General features: G+C 30.4%; 1 protein-coding gene across 1 annotated transcript in view; it reads left to right on the top strand.

The window, feature by feature from the left end:
* Nucleotides 1–27,967, top strand: part of LOC115887220 (G protein-coupled receptor kinase 1) — a 351,626-nt gene that overhangs the window by 300,595 nt on the left and 23,064 nt on the right. Inside the window, exons 5-6 of the mRNA XM_030906586.1 lie at nucleotides 10,549–10,610; nucleotides 14,068–14,119. Of these exons, the coding sequence (XP_030762446.1) occupies nucleotides 10,549–10,610; nucleotides 14,068–14,119 (114 nt within the window). The remainder of the gene's footprint in view (nucleotides 1–10,548; nucleotides 10,611–14,067; nucleotides 14,120–27,967) is intronic.

The raw sequence follows: 27,967 nt of genomic DNA, 5'->3' as shown, positions 1-27,967 counted from the left end.
TCAGTGGAATAAATTAATGGTTGCAATTAACGTAGAAGTTTGTTCACCTAATTTTAATGTAAGCATTCAGAACGTTATACTTAGTGGTAGTAATTTTCAATTAGTGGAAAAAGTTAACAAACTTTTTACTTTTCCACTAATTATACTTCAAAATTTGCGAGAAATGTCATTTTGGCCTTAATAATTTAATATTAATAAACTGTTCTGCACAATTACATTTTTTGTGAAACTATGCGAAAATATCTTATTTTTGCAAATTTCTTATTAAAAATACTCTAATGTAACAATATTTTTTTGTAAAATTAATTTAATTTAAAAGTTAACAGGGTTTAAAAATTACTTATGTTTTTCAGTGCACTCTTTAATTTATCTGTTCGAAAGTTGAACACAAATTAACGCTGGTTCAAAAGACATAGCGTTTTCGTTATTAAATGGTGTAGTGACAGCGATAACACAATAGGAAATTTATTTGCATCGCTACTGAAACTTGTCTATTCGGGAAAGTTTAACGTACAACTGCGTCATAGAGCATTCGCTGCTCTTCTCGAAGGGATTTATTCAAGCAATTTCCTTGGGCTAAAGTTTTTCCTTCGCCAAACTAATCAAAATGTTTTATCTTTAGCTTAGAGTCGTCCTTAATTTTGTGGTCTTTTGAAAAACTTACTAGAGTGCTTAGAGTTTTAATGAAACTGTATTTATACATAAGTATTATTAAATAAAGTTTGTTAAGTAACAGTAACGTGGCGAAGAAAACTTATATCAAAATTATGTTATTTTTATTTTATGATTTTAGTCAATTACCATGTTTAGCATAACTATACAGGGTCGATGTTATGTATGGAAACGGTCGATTATTAGGTAAAATATAGGAGGTAGCGCAAAAAGTTAAATACAGAAGTTATAGGATTTTTAAATATCTATTAGCGAGTAATAAATTCATGTATACAGAGTCGGTCATGAGTCATGGCACATCAAAGTCTTATTTTTTTTAATAGAATCCCCTATATGTTATTGCATATTTCAATTCTTAGTTCAATTCTAAGCAAAAGTCAAACTTCACACAATGTACCTCAAACCAACCGTTTCCGAGTTATTGACTTTTGAAAATCTCACTTAAACAATTTGATTTAATTAATTTCGATATGTTTAGTTTCATTGAACGATGCCATTCTGCCGAAACAATAATAAATCAATATTACTTAATGTTACTAAAATTACCAATAATATTACCCTTTACATCACTAGCTGTACGGATCTTTTGATATCATAAATTTCATAGCAATAAATCACTTCACTAAACACACTACTCAAATAAATTATAGAACACATTTAATGAACATACTTGTATTGAATTTATCTCAGAATTTAAACCCGGTTTATCTTTACGTTCCCATTTCTCGGGAGCATTATTATTATTAATTAAATTATTCATAACTTATACGTACTCGAACCGATATGATGGAAAATTCCCCCGGACGAATTCCAATTAGAGGTCCATCGTTTCCAGCTTCTCTCTCGCATCTCGCATTAATATTCTCGCGTCGTGCATTCGGAATCAAATTCAAACTAGGTTAATCCTCGCGAATGGTCGAAAATGTCAGAAATTCGCTCCTCCTTGATATGAATAAATCATGTTTTTGTTTGGTCGAGAAGGTTCCGAATATAGATCGATCTCCGAGGGTTAAAGGAGAGTGGAAAATAGTATAAGGAGGGAAAACGTTTTTAAGGTTCAAAGATTTCTGATAATTCATTGGAAATGCACTGGAGTCGAAATATATTATACAGTTCTTTTAAAGGGTTTTCCAATAAGGGCTGGTCGATTTTAAAACGGAATAAAACTAGCTGTTGTAGTGTAACAACCCAAGTTCGTCAACAAAGTTAAGAGGTAATATTTTGGCCAACTGTATAACAAGAAATTTAAATGAAATAAAGGAACCTACGTTGTGTTAAAAATATTTTTATTGTGATTACCTCGGATGCGCCTCGATAGAAGCAATATTGTGGGAAATTTGAGGAGAATAGGTTATGTAAATAAAACGCTAAATTTGTAAATAACCCTACTTATTTTATTAAATGAAATGAAAGGAGTGCTCCTGCCTGGAATTCAGTAGTAAAAAAGCATGGCAGAGAAAACCCCGATCACTATTCCAGAGAATCTAACTTTACTGTCCTGAACTTTAATAAAAGAGAAATAATAGTAATATAGAAACTCTCCTCATACCTAGATTTATAGTTTAATACATTCAAAACATGCCACATTTATATCGTTCAAAACTGAAGAGAGTTAGTTTAACGGGTCCCCACCCGTAGGTACGAAGTCCCTGGTTGCGGCCCATTTTTGCGAGCTATGATATTCGCCCATGCACGGCCGAAAAATGTTAGTACACTCAACCAGGCCCTTATTCTCACACTGAACCACAAACATCGGCACGAAGGAACAATAAACGATTGTATTATTACTTTTAAACTGAAATTATTCACAGCATAACCGATTCTATTAAATACATATACATCTTATATATTTCATACACATTTTAACTTTAATTCGTAAACTCCGCTTTTTATAAACTTTAGTATTTGGCATATTATATAGGGTTAATTGAGGTGTTGTTTTTTACCCTAATTTTAAAATACCCTGTGCAATGAAAATTTGTCTGTAAATTTTCCTAAAATTTAATTTTACGGTCAGAACCATGACTCCTGAACATCTTGTTTTTTAATTCATGTCAATATATGCTTTGGTTAATTTTTAAGAGCATAATGAGCTTATAACGATCAATTTTCAATTTTTTTAATTGTCATTACTTTTTGATGTAATTTGTAATATGACGAGATGGTTTTGTTGTAACGTCTATTACACTACATTGGATACTCTACACTAAATTAAAAAAAAACGTTAAAGACTAACGTTACAGTCCGGGTTTTAATAAACATTAATAACGATAACAGAACTAACGATATTAAAGAAAACATCTGTAATACTCAAGTATACAAACAAAAATAAAACGCTAATACTTTGTATTGCCGCCCTTGGCTCTTATAACTGCCTGTATACGTCCATTCATACTGTCGTTGAGGCTTCATATATCATATTGCTTTATGTTTTCCCATTCTTCTTTAAGGACCAAGGGTAGTTAGCTCATTTAATGAAGCTGGTACAGCTTTGCGACCTCTAACACTACTGCCAAGCATTTGCCAAACGTCAAACATGATGGGCAGTTTATATTAGTATATGGTTCACAATAATCACCAAAGCCCTCTTCTTACATTGAAAAATAACTTCAAAAAGAAATTATAATTGAAAAAATTGCAAATTGCTGGTGGCAAGCTCATCTCGCTCTCAAAAATTAACCAAGGCATGTACTGACATGATCCAAAAAACAAAACATTCAGAAGATATCGTTCTGATCGTAAAATTATTAAAATTTTACGGTTAAAATTTACACACCAGATTATTGCACCGGGTGTTTTAAAGTTAAGGTAAAAAACAAGCCCTCGATTAACCCTCTATAATACGCTAAATACTAAAGTTTATAAAAAACCAAGTTTACGAATAAAACGTGATATAATTACATACAGCTTGCTAAAAAAATCATGAAAATAAGGCTAAAAATAATAAAATATAACACTTATTATTAAATTTTACCAAAATTTTCTCCGTTACGTTTTTTTGCATTTGAGTGTAGAATTATAACGTAGAGAATGTTTTATAGATAATTATAATTCTTCCTGATAAAGAATATTGCATAAGCGTGAATATTTTATGTAACATAAAAATATTATGCAAATTTAAAGGTTGATTTCTATGATTAACATATATGAAATTTATAAAATGAATTATTATTGTTATTATTTCCTCTTATTCCGTTGCTTTACTCTCGGCAAAACATTTATTTAAAATTATATTTTTCATAATTTTTTGTTATATGATACGCATATTATAATCAATATGCATATTTGCATCGAATTTTTCGTCGTGCCCTAAAATATATTTTTTCTACATATTGTGTAAAAGAATGTTAATTAAAATTACTATACAATGCAGTTGGGCGTATAGAAATTTTGATTAAAATTTTTAATTAAACTTTTTACAGGTATAGACTATTTTTATTCAAAATTAAATAGTTTAATAACTTTCATTACAATGCTTTGTAAAATATTTTCGTGTACATAAATTTTATTGTAATGGTTTTAAACAAATATTTATATTTGAGTTGTTCATATATTTCTTTGATATTTTAATTAACCAGTTAAGAACTTCTCCAATAAATTAACTTTAATAATAATAATTAAGCACATTATTAAATCTAAAGCACAATCTAGCAGCAAATCTAAAGCACATTATTAAATCTAAATTATATATATATATATATATATATATATATATATATATATATATATATATATATATATATATATATATATATATATATATAACATATATATATATATATATATATATATATATATATATATAATATATATATATATATATATATATATATATATATATATATATATATATATATATATATATATATATATATATATATATATATATATAACTATACTATATATATATATATATATATATATATATATATATATATATATATATATATATATATATATATATATATATATAACCTATATATTATTTATTAAAAACTTAAGCTTAAGCTTCTAAAGCAATTTAATATTTTAGAGCCATATTTTAATAATCCGATTTAATAATCATATAAGAAATAGTATTGTTGCGGACTGGTGTGGACTCGACCTAACCTAACTATATGGCCCGCCCTCGGATGACCTTAACATCGCATTAAAGAATAGACACCGTAATGATTCATTCGAAGATTCGAGAAGAATCGAGTCCCACTGGAATGGAGTAGTACATACGAGAACATTCGAAACCTTCTCTATGCACCTAACGATCTATGGACTATTCTAGTAAACTTTAACTGTAGGTATAAAAGCCGGCGGCTGTGGCCTAGAGAGGGCAGTTATAAATGCAGTTGTAAGTTGTTTACGAGTGCAGTTGACGCGCTAAAATTCAAAATAAATTCTTAGTTATAAATCGTTTGTAAATAGTTCTATAGGTCTTTTATCGTTATTGTTTTTTTGTTAATTAGTGTTAAATAAATAGTGTTTAAATAAATTGTGACTTTCTATTCACACGGAACCGACGAAAAACGTAACAGTATATATAATATCGCAGGATCCGAAAAAAATGGCATCCAGTTTGCTTGGAAATAAACATTGATGACATTGCCTATATAATTTTACATATAAAATGACAGCGATTTTTATTTTATAACCGTCGCTGATGCCGTTTTTTATCATATTGAGCAGAGGCCAACAATATTTATTTGGAATTCCATAAAAATACAATTTCGTCTTTTAGTCCGACATTTAATGGTTTATAGTCGGTAATATTATTTAACAAAAATATGAACGTAAAAATTAAATACCTTACAGATACTCCCGTACTAAGCACAGTATAAATATCAAAGCAAACCTTTGAAGGAGGGTAAAAGGACAATAACTAAAAATCTTTAAGTTGTTTAATTTAAAAAATGTTAATGCTTAAAAAAGCAAGGGGGGCGACATGTTTCGGGAATTTAAAATATTCCCATCTTTAGGCCCAAAGACAAAAAAAAGTCACTTAGGAAGTACAACCACTCAGAAGCAATAAAACCAATTAGAGCTGTTAACATTTACACAACTCATTCATTGTAATTTTAAATTATATAACTTTTCAAGAAGGGAGCATTTCGTTGTAATACCAAATATCTATATTATAATCTCCAAACCATATTATTTCGATTTGTTATTTTAATATTTAATTTTTGACTTTTTTTTATTAACACAAAAAATCGAAATAATATGGTTTGGAGATTATGATATAGATATTTGGTATTACAACGAAATGCTCCCTTCTTGAAGAGTTAAATAATTTAAAATTACAATGAATGAGTTGTGTAAATGTTAACAGCTCTATTTGGTTTTATTGCTTCTGAGTGGTTGTACTTCCTAAGTGGCTTTTGTCTTTGGGCCTGAAGATGGGAATATTTTAAATTCCCGAAACATGTCGCCCCCCTTGCTTTTTTAAGCATTATTTTTTTTTTTAAATAAACAACTCAAAGATTGTGAGTTATTGTCCTTTTACTCTCCTTCAAAGGTTTGCTTTGATAATATGTACTCACACTGGGTTAGAGAACGTTTAGTTTACGGTATAAATAAGTTTTTTTCTTGTAAATAACATTCTTATCGTTTACATTTTATGCCCATGATGTTTGTTTAGATCTTTTGTTCAAGTCTAAATAATGACCGCCGCGTCGTAGAAACGAACGATCGCGTTGTGATCCGATTCAATTCTCACGATTCTTTTTTACGGCTCATCGTTCAAATCTTATGGATCCGTGCTGGCCACGATTCAATTGAACGAACCGTATTGTAAGCAAAGAATCAATTCTCACGACTCTTTGAACGAACGATCGCATGATGCGATTCGATTCAATTCTCACGATTCTTTTTTACGGCTCATCGTTCAAATCTTATGGATCCGTGCCGGCCACGATTCAATTGAACGAACCGTATTCTAAGCAGTGAATCAAATCACACGATTCATTTTTAATACTCGTTCAAATGCACGACTCGTTCAATCTTTACCCACCTCTGACTCTCAATGCTGTTGTTGTTTGTTGTCTTACCTCTGTTTCGATTAGTGCTGTACGGATCCGAGTTTTTAAACGGATCGGGGATCCTTTAAAAAAATCCGGATCCGGATTTATCCGTATCCGGATTTGAATATGCGATTCGGATCTGAGATTCGGATCTTAAAATCGCATCTGAAATCCGAATCTCAAATTCGGATCCCATACCCCGGTTATGGTAATTTCGAGGGTAATTTATAAATTATGCACTGAAAAAAAGGATCTCTCAGTCGAAATGAATATGACTTTGACCCAAAAGATTGGCGCTTTTCAATAGGGCCAAGAACGACGTTTCTTTGCCCAAAGCATTAACTATCTTTTCATAAGCTTTAAAAAATTACTTTAGAGAATAGAATAATCTATCTGTCAAAAGCATTTCACTCTTGACCCAAAATGAATATGCAAAGAAGTTCTTGCTACAAGAACAATAGTCTCTTTGATTCATGCAAAAATTCTTGAATGAAAAGGGACATTTCTTGATTAAAGAGACACTTTTCTTAAACCAATAGCGAATAATATTGACTCAACTAAAATTTATTTTGATCTAAGAGAAGTCTATACATCATATACAGGCATATTACGAGGTATATTATTTTCTGATAAATTTAGGTTTTCCTGGTATTTACTTACTACAGAGTAGTAAGTAAAGTGATATTATTTTTCTCGATAGTAGTTATTTCTGCTTCTTCACTCCTTGGTATTTTTTGGGGTGGTTCATCACTCTACAAATTACAAAAAAAACGTTACATCAGGATTAATCAAAGTAAAGCACACAAATAAATTATTAAAATTATAAGTTTTGGTAACATTTTGAATTTTTTAATACGACGACTTGAAATTCTAAAATTTTTGTAATTATTTGCATAACAAAATTGATACCTATATTCTTATTCTATCTATAGTCACGCATGCATTATCTAAACAGGTGCATTATGTAAATGTCTCTTACCTTCAAATATAGCAAATAAATGCTCTAATTTCCATTTTTTGAGAAACTCCTTTAAAGAATCCATATATCCTAAAATTTGTCCATAAAAAATGACAAATGCATGTTAATAACGATCACTAATTTGTTATACGATATGCGTTTAAAAAGCAAATTATGCTAAATTCCAAGTGGAAAATTCCAAGCAACAAAACGCGTATGTACTATGATGTGCGACCTATGAAATGCGACGTACGACTGATCGGACTGCCGACTGATTGTATACCGTCCTTCGTCATCGTCTTTGCGTGTCGTTATTATTTTTCATCAAAAGAGTATTTAGCTATTGGAAAAAGGGCCATGTTTCTTGAATGAAGTACTTCCTAGCGTATTTTTCTTTTTATCTTAAAACAAAGTAACTTGCACTTGGTTGAATGAAAATAGATTCAAGAACAATTTTCGAATTTTTCAGGAGTACCAGTTTTCTTGAGTTAAGAGAATTTTTCTTCAGGCAAAATATTTTCTTTTACGCTAAAATAAATTCTCTTGCCACTAATTTTTTTTTCAAGAACGATGACGACTTTAGTTCAAGTCTATCTTTTTTATCAGTGTGGGCATAAAAAGTAGTTTAATTTGCAGCACAAGATATTTAATTTTCAAACAAAACATAAAAAAATACAACCAAGTATGCGGATGCGGCATGCGCATGTTATGCATGGAACGACGACTGGCAACAGTGGCAACAGTGAATACGAATACGACGATCTTGGATCCAGATCCTAAATCCGGACTTAAACCCGGATCTTAAATCGGGGTCTTAAATCCGGATCTTAAATCCGAATATTTATACCCGGATCGATCCAGTTCCGGATTGTACACTTTAAAAAATCCGGATCAGATCCGGATCTGATCCGGATTGAAAAAGGATCCGGATCTGATGTAATTTTTTACCGAAGCACTTTTGTGTAGAGATAAATTGTGTCCAATGAACTTATTTTGATTCCAAAAATACGTAGTAGTTCTATGTCCAGGAACTAATGGAACACTCTGTATAAAGCAAGTTTAGTTTTTGAGTTTTCAGTAATTAAATAAAAAAATTATATAAATTTTACTAAATAAAATTCTAGCACTGTTTATTAGAAACTCTCGTCTGCTTAGTTGATATTTTAGTTTCAGTATCTTTACTTAGAGTGAGTTTCCATTTCACAATTTTCTTTGAAGTATTTCTAAATTCATATACACGGAAATTTGAAACAGTTTTTAATTTTATGAAAGCGCATGCAAATTGTAAAAGCATTTCACGTTACAGAGATGTTTTAAATTAGCACTAATGGATTGAATATGTGCATGGAATATGTTTACCTTTAATATTGCAATATGTATATACATATACATATTGCAATATTAAACAAACAATACAATTTGGAGTATTAGAAATATTAAATTAAAACCAACGCGGTTGGATCATGTAAATGAGAACTTTGTTTACACAGTAGAATATGTTTTTGAACTCAAATTACGTTGTATTTTAAAAAGATACTTAAATTATACCAGGTGCAAGAGGTAATCCTTCCAAAGAGCAAGCTATAATGTTTGAGATTTGTTTATATACGGGGTCGCTTTTATGTATGGAAACGGTCGATTATTAGGTAATATATAGGAGGTACCGCAAAAAGTTAAATACAAAAGTTATAGGATTTTTTAATATCTATTAGCGAGTAATAAATTTAAGTATACAGAGTCGTTCATAAAGACGTGGCACATCAAAGTTTAATTTTTTTAAATAGAACCCCCTGTATATTATTACATATTTCAATTCTTCCTTCAATTCTAAGCAAAAATCGAAATACACACAATGTACCTCAAAGCAGCCGTTTCCGAGTTATTGACTTTTGAAAATATCACTTAAACAATTCGATTTATTTAATTTCGATATGTTTGGTTTGATTTAATGATGCCATTCTGCCGAAACTGTGATACTGTTATAATGGGTTTTTAAATTCCTATTAGCCACTAGTAAATTTAAGTATACAGTCATAAAGTTGTGTCACATCAAACTTTATTTTTTTTAAATGAAACCTCCTGTATATTATTGCATATTTCAATTCTTCCTTCAATTTTAAACAATAGTCGTAATACACAATGTACATAAATTGAAGAATTGAAATGTTAAACGAAAATTTTGTAATTTCCAGACTTGCTAAACTCTCATTTTATACATCTATAAATGCTAATTTGAGAACTAATCTCAAATATTATTAAGTATCACAGCAAAATGGCATCGTCAAATGAAACTGAACATATCGAAATTAATTAAATCAAATTGTTTAAGCGATATTTTCAAAAGTCAATAACTCGGAAACGGTTGGTATGAGATACATTGCGTGTATTTCTATTTTTGCTTAGAATTGATGGAAGAACCGAAATATGCAATAATATACAGGGGGTTCCGTTAAAAAAATGAAACTTTGATGTTTCACGACTTTATGACCGACCATGTATACTTAAATTTATTACCTACTAATAGATATTTATAAACCCTATAACTTTTATATTCAACTTTTTGCGGTACCTCCTATATTTTACCTAATAATCGACTGTTTCCATACATAAAAGCGACCCTGTATATATTTTTTATTCTACGTATCATTTTTATCCGGTCAATTAATCACTTAAGATATGACAATAAAAATATAGATGTTTTAAGGAAGTTGTCCATGCTTAGTCACCAATATTATACCATTTGTATAGATCGGATCAATCACCAACCGGGTTTTTAAAATATTATTTTTCGGTAATATCCATTACCCAGAGGATAACAATATTAAATTTAAAATTGTTGTTCAATAAATATACACATTTTATCTCAAATTGGTATTAAAATTATTATTTTCTTTTAATTTTCAGCCTTATATAGAAGAAATTTATAACCATCTCAGAGAGGAACCCTTCAAGCAATTTTTAGAAAGGTATGTTTGTTTTATTTTTTAATTTAACTTTTTATAGGTATAATTACTTTTTATTAATTATTAATAAAAATAAAAATCATGTTTTCTAAAATAAGAAACATTTTAATAAACACTCAGATGCAAAAAAACGCAACGGAGTGAAGTGTTAACGCAAAATTTAAAGTGTTATATTTTTGTTATTTTTAGCTTTATTTTCATGAATTTTTTAGCAAGCTGTGTATAATTATATCAACTTTAATTCATATACTCAGTTTTTTATAAACTTTAGTATTTGGCATATTATACAGGGTTAATCGAGGGGTTGCTTTTTTAGCCTAACTTTAACACACCCTGTGCAATAATTTCGTGTGTAAATTTCTCTAAAATACAATTTTACGGTCAGAACCATGTCTCCTGAGCATTTTGGTTTTTGGATCATGTCAATACATGCCTTAGTTAATTTTTAAGAGCGAAATGAACTTGCCACCAACAATTCGCATTTTTTTCAATTAAAATATCTATTTGAAATTATTTTTCAATATGACAAGACAGCTTTGGTGATTATTGTGAACTATATACTACTATGAACTGCCCATTGTGTTCGACGTTTAGAAAATGTTTGGCAGGAGGGTTAGAGGTCGCGAAGCGGTACCAGCTTCATTAAATGAACTTCGCTTGGTTCTTAAAGAAGAACGGGAAAGCATAACGCAATATGATATATGCAGCCTCAATGACAGTATGAACGGACGGACGTATACAGGCAGTTATAACAGCCAGGGGAGGCAACACAAAGTTTTAGGATATTTTTTTTTCTGTTTGTATACTTGAGTACCTATTAGAGATATTTTCTTTAATATCGTTAGTTCTGTTATCGTTATTAATGTTTATTAACACCAGGATTGTATCGTTAATCTTTAAGGTTTTTTTTAATTTAGTATAGAGTATCCAATGCAGCGTAACATGACGTTACGACAATAGTCACTAAAACCATATCGTCATATTAAAAAAATACATCAAAAGTAATGATAATTGAAAAAATTGCAATTCGATCGTGATCAGTTCATTTCCCTCTTAACAATTAACCAAAGCATGTATTAACATGATCCAAAAAACAAAATACTCAGGAGACATGGTTTTGAAAGTAAAATAATATTTTAGGAAAATTTTCACACGAAATGATTGCACAGGGTGTTTTAAAGTTAAGATAAAAAACAACGCCCTCGATTAACCCTGTATAATACGCCAATTACTAAAGTTTATAAAAAGCTGAGTTTACGAATTAAAGTTAACATAATTATACAGGGTGTCCCAGGCTGATCGTGCATTAGAAATTTCTAGAGAACTACAACATTTAGTTCGGAGATTTTTTGCACATCATAGTTTCACAACGAGATCTATCGATTAAAAATATTTTAAATAGGTGCCCCCATTTTTTATTATGTACTTAAATTCTCTGTAAAATTTTATGAATTTTGATATTAAACACTATATCTAACATTGACCGTTTTTGAGAAAAAAAATATTTAAAGTTTTTGAACGAAAAAAACTGCCTGTCAAAAATATGTATATAGTCTAAACGTCAAATTTGGTGATTACCACAGCCACTGTGCCATAAAGAGAAAACCTATGGCTATCTATATCAAAAATTAAATTGTTCGAATGTCTTATGATAATGGCCGCAGCTGTCATAAAATTGAGCGATTAAAACATTATCATAAATCATTTTTTCAAATGGAAATCCACTTTTTTATTTCGCTAGTGAAAAAGCTTTTCAGTTCGTTACTTTTTAACTATACGTGTTCCTATACCTAAAATAAATCGTTTTTAAGTTATTTAAGATTTAGTTTTAAAGCGTATCTTGATTTTAACCAGAAGCCTATGACTTTAAACGTCAAGTAATGTAAAACTATAGATCTGGCCATGTCATATTGTGACGCTTTGTTCAAAAAGCAGCATCATTTTCGAGCCAACTTTGCGCTGTTTTTTCTTTCGATCATAGGAATATTATTAATAAAATCAACTATTAGATATCACTAAAGAGCGAAAATTCGAGATATGTTTTTATAAATACACTTTTTAAATTCTTAAGGCAGGCAGTATTTATACTATTCAAATAATTTGTTTTCTGACAGATGGAAATAAATTGTCTGACCGTTGACACTTAATGTAGCTAGATAAAATCAAGAAAAATATACGTTTTCAAACTAAATCTTAAATAACTTAAAAACGATTTATTTTAGGTATAGGAACATGTATAAATAAAAAGTAACGGGTTTCCATTTGAAAAAAATAATTTATAATAATTTTTTAGTCACTCAATTCCATGACAGCTACCGCCATTATTATATGACATTTGATCTATTTAATTTTTGAAATAGATAGCCACATGCATGCCACATGTCTTCTCTTTATGTCACAGTGGCTGTGGTAATCACTAAATTTGACTTTTAGGCTATACAAATTTTTTTGACAGGTAGTTTTTTTCGTCCAAAAAATTGAGAGTGTTTGACATCAATATTCATAGATTTTTACAGAGAATTTAAGTATATAATAAAAAATGGGGGCACCTATTTAAAATAAGAAAGTTGCTGTCAACCTCCGGTATTTCCGGAAGTGCCGCCATATTGAAAATATTTTTAATCGATAGATCTCGTTGTAAAACAATGATGTGCAAAAAATCTCCGCTCTAGACATTGTAGTTCTCTAGAAACTTCTAATGCACGCTCAGCCTGGGATACTTTGTATACAACGTGCTAAACAATTAATGAAAATAGGGCTAAAAATAACAAAAATATAACACTTTAAAATTTGACCAAAATTTTCTCCGTTGCGTTTTTTTGCATCTGAGTGTATCTTTACAGTATTAGTATCTTTACATTATTATCTATTACATTTAAATACCAATATTTTCAAAATTGTTCTAGTTTTAGTGCCAAATTATTGGCAAATCTCTGAGAATAATTGATATTCATTTAGAATAGTATGCAAATCCAAACCAAAACATTATACCTACTGTCTATCGAGATGAGATTAAAGATGAAATTAAAAATTAAATCAATTAAAATATTATTAATCAGATCGTTATTACGACGAAACTACGATATTCCTATAAACCCGCAGAAATTGAAGACGATTATTAAGTTATTAATCCCGAACGATAAATTTTCAAATCAAACTGTGTAATTAGCAATATCAAAACGGAAACCACGATCGACGCAATTTATAGATCTACCTCGAAACGTCAATAAACTTTCACATTACTGCCTGCTTTTCCTATCGTCGTTTTATGTTGGTTTGTTCTAAGCCTTACTTTTGAAAAGCTTAATTTTAATTAAAACTCGCCATTATTAGAAAAGTTGACTAACTAATTTCCCACATAAACTGCTGTTTGTTTTATTCAACTTTGACAGCAATTGGAGTAGATGTTTGTTGTAATAAACGATTTTGAACATGTTATAATTCTTTTTTTTTGTTTCAGTGATAAATATATTAGATTTTTACAATGGAAAAGTTTAGAATTAAATATAAAGGTAAGTTTTGTCTTATTTCATTATTAATATTAACAATTAATATTACGTTTTTCTAACCTACAATACAATATTATTTTTGTCCTATAGGGATATATGATATCGTACTATCTTAATAGTATCAAAATTGTGTAAGCCCACGGCCACACATAAAGCGTTTTTAGCGTTTTGCGTTTTTTGCGTCTCAAGCGCTTTTTGCGATTTTACCGTTTTAAGCGCTTTTTCCGATTTATGTCCATTAAAAACACGCAAAAGACGCCGCAGGTCTGCAGTTTCAATCAAGATGTCAATTAGTAACGTCACAAGCTCGTGGATTCCCGGCCCGTCCAACAATCAATCCTGTGAGAAAGAGATAGGCGAGATCGGCGCCGTTAGCATTGAAGAGACAAAGATAAAAGATGCGGGGATTGAATTGTGGACGGGCCGGGGCATATTCGGAGACAAACACAATCTACTGCTAGTGCCAGTGGTGTGTGTAAAAATAATAATTATTAAAGGCGGATTCTCACGACTGGCGTACTTGACAAACATTTGATATTGGAATATACTTGCCATGTCGTGAGAACTGGTTCCTTGGTCACTTGTCGCGTCCCCACTCTCTGTAGGTAAATATAGCCCGAGTCAAACGATTAAGGCGGATTCTCACGACTGGCGTACTTGACAAACATTTGATATTGGAATATACTTGCCATGTCGTGAGAACGGGTTCCTTGGTCACTTGTCGCGTCCCTACTCTCTGTCGGTAAATATAGCCTGAATCAAATGATTAATCGTACATTTGCCAAGTATACTTGGCCAGCCTGGGCCAGCCATGTTTACACTGGCCGAGGCGCAAAAAAACGACTGCGCAAATAATGTTACTGTTATAGCGTATGTCCGATTTATTTCCGGATCGTAGTGTTTTTCGAGTTAATTGCGGATAATTTAAAACGGTAAAACAATAATAGATTATGTAATATCAAATTTACATTAATAACTTCAATATTGGCGACATACCTAAATCGTTTTCACAGCAATAAATGGAGTGGACAAATGAAGACTACACTGGAAAAACCAGATATGTCACATTTTCATAGAAATTAAGATAGCGATACAACTTTTATAGACAAATGTTAACGTCATTCGAAAAAAGAAAGCAATAATACGCTTAGTCCCAGAGATATTACAGCTTGGTTATTTTGCCGTACAAAGGAAAAATCAGAGTAGTCCACGCGTAAATGGCAAAAACCAGAGATGTACTTACGCATGGGCGACAAGCATGCATCTTGCAATTAGTACTATATTATTAAAACAAGGGATATTACAGAAAATAAACGTCGAAAATCAAAAACACAAACAAATTTATTCCGCTCGAAACTTGCCGAAGCTTTCAATAAACAACAATAATCTCGACTGACCGAAAAACATAGATGAATCAACAAATGTCTCAAAAACATCATCTGACACGATCGATAGAAAAATATTATCCTTATGTAACAATCTTAAAGGTATACACATACGTAATTAATTTATGTACGTATATATGGAATATTTTTTTCGTTATCAATATGTTATAAATTTATGTATTGTAATAAAAACCTACTTAAATATTAATTTTCAACAAAAAAAATATGTAGTTTAGATTTAGGTTTTATACAACCTTTAATTAATTGAACATCTCTGGTTTTCCCCTGGTTTGTTTTGCATTATAACTATTTTTGTTTAGATTATCTATTTAGATTTTTATTTCAATATTTCAGAATATGGCGATAATTCGCAATATTAGTAATTCAGGATTGGTAGTAATATAAATATTTTTCTAATTATTCAACCGAAAATAACATATTCCTTTAAAAACACTAAATTGCATTTTTCTCGGCTCCAATTAAAATGGAGAAAACTGGGTTTTCCCGTGTAGTCTTCAAATGATGTTGTTTTGGAATTTAGGGATTTATACGAAAATGAGCCCTTCATATGGATGGCCAAACATAAAGAACATAGAAATCGTATTGCAGTGTACAGTAAAAGAACTTAAAAAGAAAAAAGAATCACTAGCAACGACAATTTCGGGACGACCAGTATCCATCGATGCAACTATACTGTTTACTTGCCAAGGATTGTAGGGGTACTTGGCAAATACGCAAATATTGGCGTACTTGTCAAGTACACTTGCCAATGTAGTACAAAGTAGAGACTGGTGGGGATACTTGCCAAGTACGCAAATATTGGCGTACTTGTCAAGTACGCCAGTCGTGAGAATCCGCCTTTAATCGTACACTTGCCAAGTATACTTGGCCAGCCTTGTTTACACTTGCCGAGGCGCAAAAAAACGACTGCGCAAATAATGTTACTGTTATAGCGTATGTCCGATTTATTTCCGGATCGTAGTGTTTTTCGAGTTAATTGTGGATAATTTAAAACGTTAAAACAATAATAGATTATGTAATATCAAATTTACATTAATAACTTCAATATTCGTTTTCACAGCAATAAATGGACTGGACAAATAAAGACTACACGGGAAAAACCAGATATGTCACATTTTCATAGAAATTAAGATACAACTTATAGACAAATGTTAACGTCATTCGAAAAAAGAAAGCAATAATACGCTTAGTCCCAGAGATATTACAGCTTGGTTATTTTGCCGTACAAAAGAAAAACCACAGTAGTCTACGCGTAAATGGCAAAAACCAGAGATGTACTTACGCATGGGCGACAAGCATGCATCTTGCAATTAGTATTATATTATTAAAACAAGGGATATTACAGAAAATAAACGTCGAAAATCAAAAACACAAACAAATTTATTCCGCTCGAAACTTGCCGAAGCTTACAATAAACAACAATAATCTCGACTGACCGAAAAACATAGATGAATCAACAAATCTCTCAAAAACATCATCTGACACGATCGATAGAAAAATATTATCCTTATGTAACAATCTTAAAGGTATACACATACGTAATTAATTTATGTACGCATATACGGAATATTTTTTTCGTTATCAATATGGTTATAAATTTATGTATGGTAATAAAAACCTACTTAAATATAAATTTTCAACAAAAAAAATAATAGTTTAGATTTAGGTTTTATACAACCTTTAATTAATTGAACATCTCTGGTTTTCTGCTGTTTTGTTTTGCATTTTGACTATTTTTTTTAGATTATCTATTTAGATTTTTATTTCAATATTTCAGAATATGGCGATAATTCACAATATTAATAATTCAGAATTGGTAGTAATATAAATATTTTTCTAATTATTCAACCGAAAATAACATATTTCCTTAAAAACACTAAATTGCATTTTTCTCGGCTCCAATTAAAACGGACAAAACTGGGTTTTCCCGTGTAGTCTTCAAATGATGTTGTTTTGGAATTTATGGATTTATACGAAAATGAGCCCTTCATATGGATGGCCAAACATAAAGAACATAGAAATCGTATTGCAGTGTACAGTAAAAGAACTTAAAAAGAAAAAAGAATCACTAGCAACGACAATTTCGGGACGACCAGTATCCATCGATGCGACTATACTGTTTACTTGGCAAGGATTGTAGGGGTACTTGGCAAATACGCAAATATTGGCGTACTTGCCAAGTACACTTGCCAATGTAGTACAAAGTGGGGATTGGTGGGGATACTTGCCAAGTACGCAAATATTGGCGTACTTGACAAATATTTGATATTGGAATATACTTGCCATGTCGTGAGAACGGGTTCCTTGGTCACTTGTCGCGTCCCCACTCTCTGTCGGTAAATATAGCCCGAATCAAACGATTAATCGTACACTTGCCAAGTATACTTGGCCAGCCTGGGCCAGCCTTGTTTACACTGGCCGAGGCGCAAAAACGACTGCGCAAATAATGTTACTGTTATAGCGTATGTCCGATTTATTTCCGGATCGTAGTTCCGTTTCGAGTTAATTGCGGATAATTTAAAACGGTAAAACAATAATAGATTATGTAATATCAAATTTACATTAATAACTTCAATATTGGCGACATACCTAAATCGTTTTCACAGCAATAAATGGAGTGGACAAATGAAGACTACACGGGAAAACCAGAAATGTAACATTTTCATAGAAATTAAGATAGCAATACAACTTTATAGACAAATGTTAACGTCATTCGAAAAAGAAAGCCATAATACGCTTAGTCCCAGATATATTACAGCTTGGTTATTTTGCCGTACAAAAGAAAAATAAGAGTAGTCCACGCGTAAATGGCAAAAACCAGAGATGTACTTACGCATGGGCGACAAGCATGCATCTTGCAATTAGTACTATATTATTAAAACAAGGGATATTACAGAAAATAAACGTCGAAAATCAAAAACACAAACAAATTTATTCCGCTCGAAACTCGAAAAGCTTACAATAAACAACAATAATCTCGACTGACCGAAAAACATAGGTGAATCAACAAATCTCTCAAAAACATCATCTGACACGATCGATAGAAAAATATTATCCTTATGTAACAATCTTAAAGATATATAGTCTATCCAACGAGAAGATCCTTGACAGTGATAGATGTGTCTGTCATTTAAATTTCAAAGTAGTTTATTTTATTTTACAAAGAAATAAGTTGGTACAACTGGAACGCATAGCAGGATATATTTAAAATTTGATTGACAAGATGACAAGTGATTACTTCAAAATATTGTGAAAAAAAACTCTATAAAACTGAAAAAATGTAATCGAGTTATTTTATTTAATAAAAACGGTATGTGTTAATACAAAACAAACAAGAACAAGACACTACATACCAAAAAAATATAAAAAAGAACTATTATTTACTTTCAAGCTTTATGAAACTACCCGCATTTATGATTATATTTATCAATATAACTTATGTACCAATACAAATTTGTAATATTCCACAGGGATAAATAAAACAACATAGGTAAATAAAACAAACTATTTTATTAACAATAACACCTACCAAATTTTATACCTTAAAGGTTGATTAATTAACTTTAATCTTAATTTTTTTAAACCAGTACCTTTTGACATATTTTTCTGCAGTACTAAAATCCATTATTTACCTATCGTGTGATGTCGATATTTTACAGCTAATCCAGTTTTTAGTATGTGTTTAGTTTGATCCTTCTACCATATACAAGATGCACTTATCTACGACGAAATGGTATACAAACTTTATCGATGGCAACTTCATTGGTGTATAAGACTTTCTGCCTGGGCAGCGAGTATTAACCATAAACTGTGCTCTGGGTCTACAGTTAATTTTCACTCGATTTTTCCTCCACTTGACTTCAAAAGACACAAAACACACGTAATAATACGAATCAAAATGCATCATCTTCCAAAACGCAGGGTATTTAACAAAAGTTGACACAAAATTATAACCTATAATTTGGCAAGACTTTTACAAGCGTCAAAAATGACATAAATCTAAAGGCGAGTTCATACGCATTGGCGTTCGTTTGTCGTTCATCGTTCCGTCAAACCAATAAAATTGAAATATGATCTGTCATTTTTTAAATAAACCAATAAAACTGGTTAAAAACAACAAGAGATGACGCATGACGGATTTATATTTAAACCCATCCATAGTTAACTTAAAAATTATTAGAAACTTTTTTTAGTAAAATAAATAGATTGGTATGGGACGTCATCTGCTTTTCTTCTGTCATCGTCTGTCGAAATCTTACCTGAGAAAAAAAACAGAGTATATATTCCATATATACGTACATAAATTAATTACATACGTAATTAATTTATGTATGTATATATGGAATATTTTTTTCGTTATCAATATGTTATAAATTTATGTATTGTAATAAAAACCTACTTAAATATTAATTTTCAACAAAAAAAATATGTAGTTTAGATTTAGGTTTTATACAACCTTTAATTAATTGAACATCTCTGGTTTCCCCTGTTTTGTTTTGCATTTTGACTATTTTTTCAGATTATCTATTTAGATTTTTATTTCAATATTTCAGAATATGGCGATAATTCGCAATATTAATAATTCAGAATTGGTAGTAATATAAATATTTTTCTAATTATTCAACCGAAAATAACATATTTCTTTAAAAACACTAAATTGCATTTTTCTCGGCTCCAATTAAAATGGACAAAACTGGGTTTTCCCGTGTAGTCTTCAAATGGTGTTGTTTTGGAATTTAGGGATTTATACGAAAATGAGCCCTTCATATGGATGGCCAAACATAAAGAACATAGAAATCGTATTGCAGTGTACAGCAAAAGAACTTAAAAAGAAAAAAGAATCCCTAGCAACGACAATTTCGGGACGACCAGTATCCATCGATGCGACTATACTGTTTACTTGCCAAGGATTGTAGGGGTACTTGGCAAATACGCAAATATTGGCGTACTTGTCAAGTACGCCAGTCGTGAGAATCCGCCTTTACAGATTTACCACTTATTTTACGAATTTTAGTTTATATGTGTATTTTATTATATATTATTATTATTTAGATTATATAATGTTTTTTATGTTGTAGTATTGTGATTAGTACTTGTTATAATTATAATATAATATAATATAATAAATAGTTATAATTATATAATAGAATAGTAAATATTTCTAGTTGCTAATGCAATTTTAGGACATGATTTATGAAAATGAAACATTTTGGAATGAAACTTCTTTACGCGCGCTGGGAGTAAAAATTGAAGGCCGTGACATGCGACCTAGTGAGACGGCCCTGACACACCTGCTCGTTGTAACGAAACGTGTTAACGGCTTAGAAATACGTAATGAGGCGACGTGTGAGCAGTCCACGTGTTTATCAAAAATATTTATATTTTAATACAAATTTTGTAAAAGTGAATCAAATTATTACGTGTTAAAAAAATATTTTTATTATTTTACGCGAATAAAACTGTTACACGTAAAAAAACTATTTTTACGCGTATAAAACTATTTGTTACTGGTAGAAAACTATTTTTTACGCGTATAAAACTATTTTTTACGCGTATAAAACTATTTGTTACGTGTAAAAATCTATTTGTTACACGTAAAAAACGATTTTTTTACGCGTCAAAAACTTATTGTTTTTAGTAAAAAACCTTTTGTTAGGCAAAAAAAAATATTTTTTACGTGTAAAAAACTATTTGTTACAGGTAAAAAACTAATTTTTACGCGTCAAAAACTTATTGTTTCTGGTAGAAAACCTTTCTTAAACAAAAAAAAATATTTTTTACGTGTAAAAAACTATTTGTTACACGTAAAAAACTAATTTTTGCGCGTCAAAAACTTATTGTTTCTGGTAAAAAACTTTTTTACCCAAAAAAAAATTTTTTGCCTGTATAAAACTATTTGTTATACGTAAAAAATTATTTTTTACGCGTCAAAAACTTATTGTTTCTAGTAAAAAACCTTTTGTTACGCAAAAAAAAATTGTTACGTGTAAAAATATATTTGTTACACGTAAAAAACTAATTTTTAAGCAACAAAAACTTATCGTTTCTGGTCAAAAAAAATTTTTTGCCCAAAAAAAATATTTTTTACGTGTAAAAAAACTTTGTTACACGTAAAAAACTATTTTTTACACGTCAAAAACTATTAGTTTCTGTTAAAAAAAACTTTTTTACGCAGAAAAAAACACTTTTTACGCATAAAAAATTATTTTTTACGCGTAAGAAAATATTTCTTTAATTTATTACTTTTTCAACATTTCAAACTACACTTTTTCAAACATTTCCTTCAAATTTTTGAATTTAATAGAATCTACCTAAACAGTAGATGTTCTTTATAAAAATATTTTTAGATAATACCCTAAAATGAAAAAAAAATGCATACTATTTAATTTATTTTTATTGTATTATTAAATATAACGTCCGCCTATGACGGGGTCTCATCTTAGAAAACGCTAAAGACGCTACAGAAAACAAACTGATTTGTTTTCATTTGCTTTTTTTGAGGGACACGCCGAACGGTACACGCTTTTGGTGTGGCCACTTCTATATAATCCTGTTATTTTGTTTTGGTCGCTAAAGACGCTTCACGCTAAAAACGCAAAAAACGCTTTCTGTGTGGCCGTGGGCTAAATTCATATTTTTATTCGATTAATAATACAGGGTGAGTCTTAAATAGCTGCAAATATTTTCAGAGCTATTAGATCTCGATAAAAGAAACATAATTTTTTTTAGTTTTTAGTAAAAAATAATATATAATAATTTCAACCAAACTAAAAAACCTTAGGCATAGCCCACACAGGAATACTATATATGAACAAAAATATGTTCCTGTGTGGGCTATGCCTAAGATTTTTTAGTTTGGTTGTTTTTATTTCCCACAATAATGTCATCTTCATTGTTTTAAAATAATTTCTTGATAATATATGGCAACGTAAATAGTGGATTAAATTTGCAAGAAAGAAAGAGTTTTAAAAATATTTGCACTTAATCTTTTAAAAAAAATATTTGCACTTAATGCACTTAATATCAGATAAAAAATTATATAGTTAAATTCTAGGTTGGTACATCAACGTAATAGAAGGTTTGGGGTATTAAATTAGTAAAAGTTTTTCATATCCTGCAAAATTATGAAAAAAAACTTTAATTAAAATTGCATAGTTGTAGTAGAATGTTGGTCCAGGGGCTCATTACCGCGATCTTATAGATCTAGTGTGTCCCCTTTCTTGTGTTATAACGAGTGTTAAAGCCATTACAGACTAGCTATCAGATGAGAAAGCTTCACAGAGGCTAGTTCTCCATCTCCGATATCAGTCGTATCAAAATTTGTGGCACGAATGGTGATCGTCTCGGCGCACTCAGTGATGAGGTGTTCTGCTGTTTCTCCATTTTCCCACAAAATCTGCATTCGCTATTGTTTCTCGGCTTCAATCTACTGAGGTGTTCGTTAAGGAGACAGTGTCCTGTTAAAAGCCCCATGACAATCCGAAGATTGTTCTCACTTGAATGAAGGAAAATCTTTGATTCTTCTCAGTCGTGAGTTCTAAGAGATTTCTTCCAGATTCTTGAGTTCCGCTTTAAGTTAGTTTCCACTTGGAAAGCAGAACGGGTCTGGTCCACTTAGTGGAGCATTCGCTCGTTTGCTTTTTCATTGCATCCTATCCCATGGTGAGCTGGGACCCAGAGTAGGAGGACTTTAATTTTTTTATCTAATTTGTTCAGCTTCTTTAGGCATTCTTTGACCAACTTCAAATTGATGGTTACTGAGTTGCCCGCTTTTAGTGCTGCTTGACTATCGGATAAGATGTCCTATGCTCTGTTTCCGATAGTTCCTATCTCAGATATCTATATCTTATCTAAAATATCTATATCTTATCTAAGATATCTATATCTTATCTAAGATATCTATATCTATACAGGGTGCGTCTAAAAAGTGGCCCACCCCTATAACTTTCTTATTTTTTCAGATAAAAGAACGAGATTTGGTATGTTAGTATACGACATAAATTAGGATTGATTGAGACATTCAATTGTTTTTGGTCACTTCCTGTTTCACCGGAAATGACTACAACTTTTGATTTTTAAATAGCACCCTCGGTATTTTTTTACTTCGTTCGATAGAAAATGACACTCTGAATAGAATGACATATCATATGTCCACTTTTGTGTTTTGACATTTTTGCATATGATTTATTTGAAATTATAACTTGCGGTTCGTAACGAAAATTTGACTCGAAATACCAAGTGTGTGGTATCAAATTATTCGTAAAAAAATACTTTTTCCAAATATTCTAATGAGCCACCCTCGCTCCATTTGAAAAAATGTAGATATGATCAAAAATACGATTTGAGCATTTTCTAACTGGCCAGGACAAGACACTAAAAACATTAGAGGATCAAATCTATTTTTCCAAGGCTCTTTGATTAAGAATCAGTGTTTTTAACATAGCCTTGACACTCTAGATTGAATTTTAAAATACGATTTTTTATTAAGTGAGAATGTCAAAAGTTCACAGATGATAGTCTCTATTCAGGATGATTTTCTAACGAATAAAGTAAAAAAATACCGAGGGTGCTATTTAAAAATCAAAAGTTGTAGCCATTTCCGGTGAAACAGGAAGTGACCAAAAACAATTAAATACGTCAATCAATCCTAATTTATGTCATATACTAATTTTTTTATCTAAAAAAATAATAAACTTATAGGGGTGAGCCACTTTTGAGACGCACCCGGTAGATATCTTAAGGGGTGGGGGTAATTCTCACACTCTCCATGCTTTTTCTTGTCTATTTTGTGAAAGTCAAATATTAAAACGCTTAGCCTACATAGGCACCCCAAAGTTTACTCAAATCGAAATATTGGTTCTTAAAATATCTTTAAAATGTGTTTATTTTTTTAAAAGTTTGATGCCCTATAACGGACAAACTGACTCTGATTCTAAAAATATGTAGTACTTCTAATTCCGCGGAATATTGCGACACCCTGTTACACATAAACGTAATAGAAGCTTTGGCTTTGGGTGTATTTAATTAGGAAAAGTGTTTCAGATCCAGATAAATTATGAAAGAAAAACTCTCTAATTAGAATTGCATAGTTATAAAATCTTTAAATGAGAAATTATTCATATAAAATATGTCTATAAAAAGTTCAATTTATATAATTGTTTATAAAATGTTTTTTTTTTACTGAAAGCCAATTTAATAAATTGATGAAGTAATTTTAAATATATATAAAACTTTAATAAATCAATGACATTGTCTATAATCATGTTATAATAATATCAGAAAGCAGTCAATATTTACTGAAACATATATGTCGAGAATAAAAATAAACACGCCACTTTCAGACACTTTATTTCAGAAATATCTATTTGATAAATTTACAATATGAGTTTCTTTGATCTAAAAATATATTATACTTTATTGTCTCTCTATTCTTTTTATATTACAGTTCAGAAAAATAAGAAGCACGATTTTATATGAAGTGTCATATCATATTAGGGCTGTTTGTTATTCGAATGCATATTTTATGTGTTTTTAGTTTTCATTATTATCATTGATATTTGGAAAAACACTTCTAAAACTTTATAGCTTAATTTTAGAAAATGCTGTTATGCATATATTACTAAATTGATCCAGTATTATTTCAACATTGATAATGTAATGTTGAAGTACCGTTTGATCGAAAAAAAAACGATATCAAAGACGGCTGGGGATGACAATCGATGATAATTTTGGCGAGGTCAATCTCTAGACTTAATTTAATAATAATTGAGATAAACTTAACACCAATTATAAAGAGATTAAAAAAGGATAGAACGTTTTCAGACACAAATCTATTTCAAAAACAATTTTTTTTTGAATTGTAAACTACAGCATTTAAAAATGATTTTTATTCTTTGGCGCTGTTTTTTTTATCGTATGGTATTACCTCAAATAACAAACTAAAAAAATAAAAGCATGTATTTTTAAACTTCTACTATGATTCATTTTTTGTATTATACTAAGGGCTGACAAAGGTTAGTTTTGGGTCGAGATTTTCGTATGAAGAAGGGTGTACTTCATGCGTTCAGCGTGACGATTTAATTGCGTCTCGTGGTACTTTATTTGTTTATTTATTAACAAGTCGTTGTAATTTTTCCTAAAGTTCTTAAATTTTTAAGTGCAAGTTTTTCTAACTTGGAACTTTGGAACTCTGTTAATATGAATATGGCTATTGGAACTCTGAATTCAAAGATCGATATCTCGAAATCCATTAGAAATAATTGATTGTAGTTTTTTTCAAAAACTTTCTTAATATTTCTGTTATATTTTCTTTCTAGACAGTATGTGAAAATCTTTATAAATAAAAAAGTTACACGATTGCTGAAAATTGCAATGCACTAAAAGTAAATGGATGGGATTTCTAAAATTTTTGAATGTAAAAAAACAATCCTATCGAATTTTTCTTATTTAAACGTCTTCTAAAAGATCCAAACTTCAAAAAAAAATTTCAATATCTAAAGTAGTTCTTGAGTTATCGCGTGTTATTTGTTAAAAAGTTAAGTTTTTAAATTATCGCGATTACTGACGTTTTCTCGTTATAAAAAATATACACCCTAACGATATCTTTATTATTCCTTTTTAGATGCTCAGAAACATGTCTAATAATTTTATCTAATTATCTTTTCGAAAAAAAAAATAAAAATAAGCGATTTGCGATCGTGATTACCGGAGGAATGTGGCAACGCCGCAACAGCACACCCACGCATTTCTCTCACTCCGACTTAGGCGTGATTTTCACTATACCGTCCCGCCACCGTTCCGTCACCATCACGTTGAGCCGCCGCGCTGTGCCGTCTCGACAGATAACATGAAGTAAATGGGAGATGGACGTTACTACGACGCCAGGACGTTACTACGGGACGGCGACGTTACGGGTAAGGTGAATATGTTCATTGCTGGTAATTTAAGAATAGTTACCGTGGTGGCCGGCAGATAGCCGGCGCGGCGGCTCGGTGTGACGGTGGCGGGACGGTATAGTGAGAATCGCGCCTTAATAAGATTCCTATGCGATTTACTTCCACACGCGTAAACACCGACCCAACAGTAAGAGTTGCCAGCATGGTATGTTTATCTATTTTATTATATTATATCTCAATATTCGTTATAGTTAAGCTTATACAAACATTTCTAGAATGCTGTCATAATTTATTTATAAATGACAAACAAAATACGTTTGAAGTGTTATTACATGATAATAATACATTATATTAAAATTGTAACCTTAACTTGTATTTAATTAATACATGCTTATCATGTACAACAGAATTATGAAAAGAAATGTAAAAATCGCAATACTAATATGAAATGTACCTCTTTCATTAAAACTAAATCGTTTAATAATCTATTGTCGTTAATTTTTGTATACAATATGAAACAATTTTTTGTTATAAAACCTACATGTATATGTATAACAATATAACAGATAATGTCGATTAAACTTAACTAAAAATATATTCAACTAACTGACACGGGTTACTTCATATCTTCTAATAGTGAAGTGAGTTGTTTTTGTCAGTCGTGTGGTATGAAAGACTGATTGACCAAATGATCTGGAATTATTGAGATCAGTCGATTTGAAAGTTGTTGTCATTTGTTCTCTATATTTTTGTTTACATTTTGATTCAAGTTTTTTCTATATACCTACTTCATTATCTTTCTAGGTTCGAATATGATATTTTCCCAGTATTTTCTGTTGAACATCTATTCTATAATGACTATTGTATACATCAACTATTATTATAAGATATAAGCGTGCGTGTTGTTAGCTATCAATTGGGAAAGATGGCGTTCCAAACCTAGTTTATTTAAAAATTAATTCTCTGTATAATTTTTCCGTCAATTTTTCCTATATTTTTATAGTTCCTCTGCTATTCGAGCAAAGACGAATCCAACAAATCAAAGATCATTAAAATCGGCCCGGCGAGAGAGTTATAAATGGTGCAACTATTTTTTATTTATTGAGAAAATAATTCAATTAAAATTGAATAAATTAATTTAAAAAATCAGCCATTGAAGCGTATGTTTAGCAAATAAATTAAAATCAACAAGCCAGTTGCTTATAATAAACGTCGGTATGTACATTCTAAATTTAAAATACTTTTCATTTTGATCTAAAAATATAGCGTGCTTTATTTTCTCTTCATTTCATCAATGTTATAAAATCATAAAACATGTTTTATAATATAATATTACATCAAATTAAGGCTGCTTGTTAAAATATGCATACGTGTTGGCGTTCAAAAGATAAAATAAATAAATATTTTATTAAAACGAATTATTTATTACGAAAGCAAGCTTGCATATTTATTTTCAGTTTGCATTAAACATATATCAGAGTGACTTTTCTAACTATGCCGGGGCGTTTAAAAATAGCTCATCTCTGTAACTTTTTTATTTTTTCAGATTA

The sequence above is a fragment of the Sitophilus oryzae genome, unplaced genomic scaffold (assembly GCF_002938485.1).
Source record: "Sitophilus oryzae breed Bouriz unplaced genomic scaffold, Soryzae_2.0 scaffold_556_pilon_pilon, whole genome shotgun sequence".
Classification (NCBI taxonomy): domain Eukaryota; kingdom Metazoa; phylum Arthropoda; class Insecta; order Coleoptera; family Curculionidae; genus Sitophilus; species Sitophilus oryzae.
Note: the sequence above shows the minus strand (reverse complement) of the source record. Positions and strands in the feature narration are given on the sequence as shown.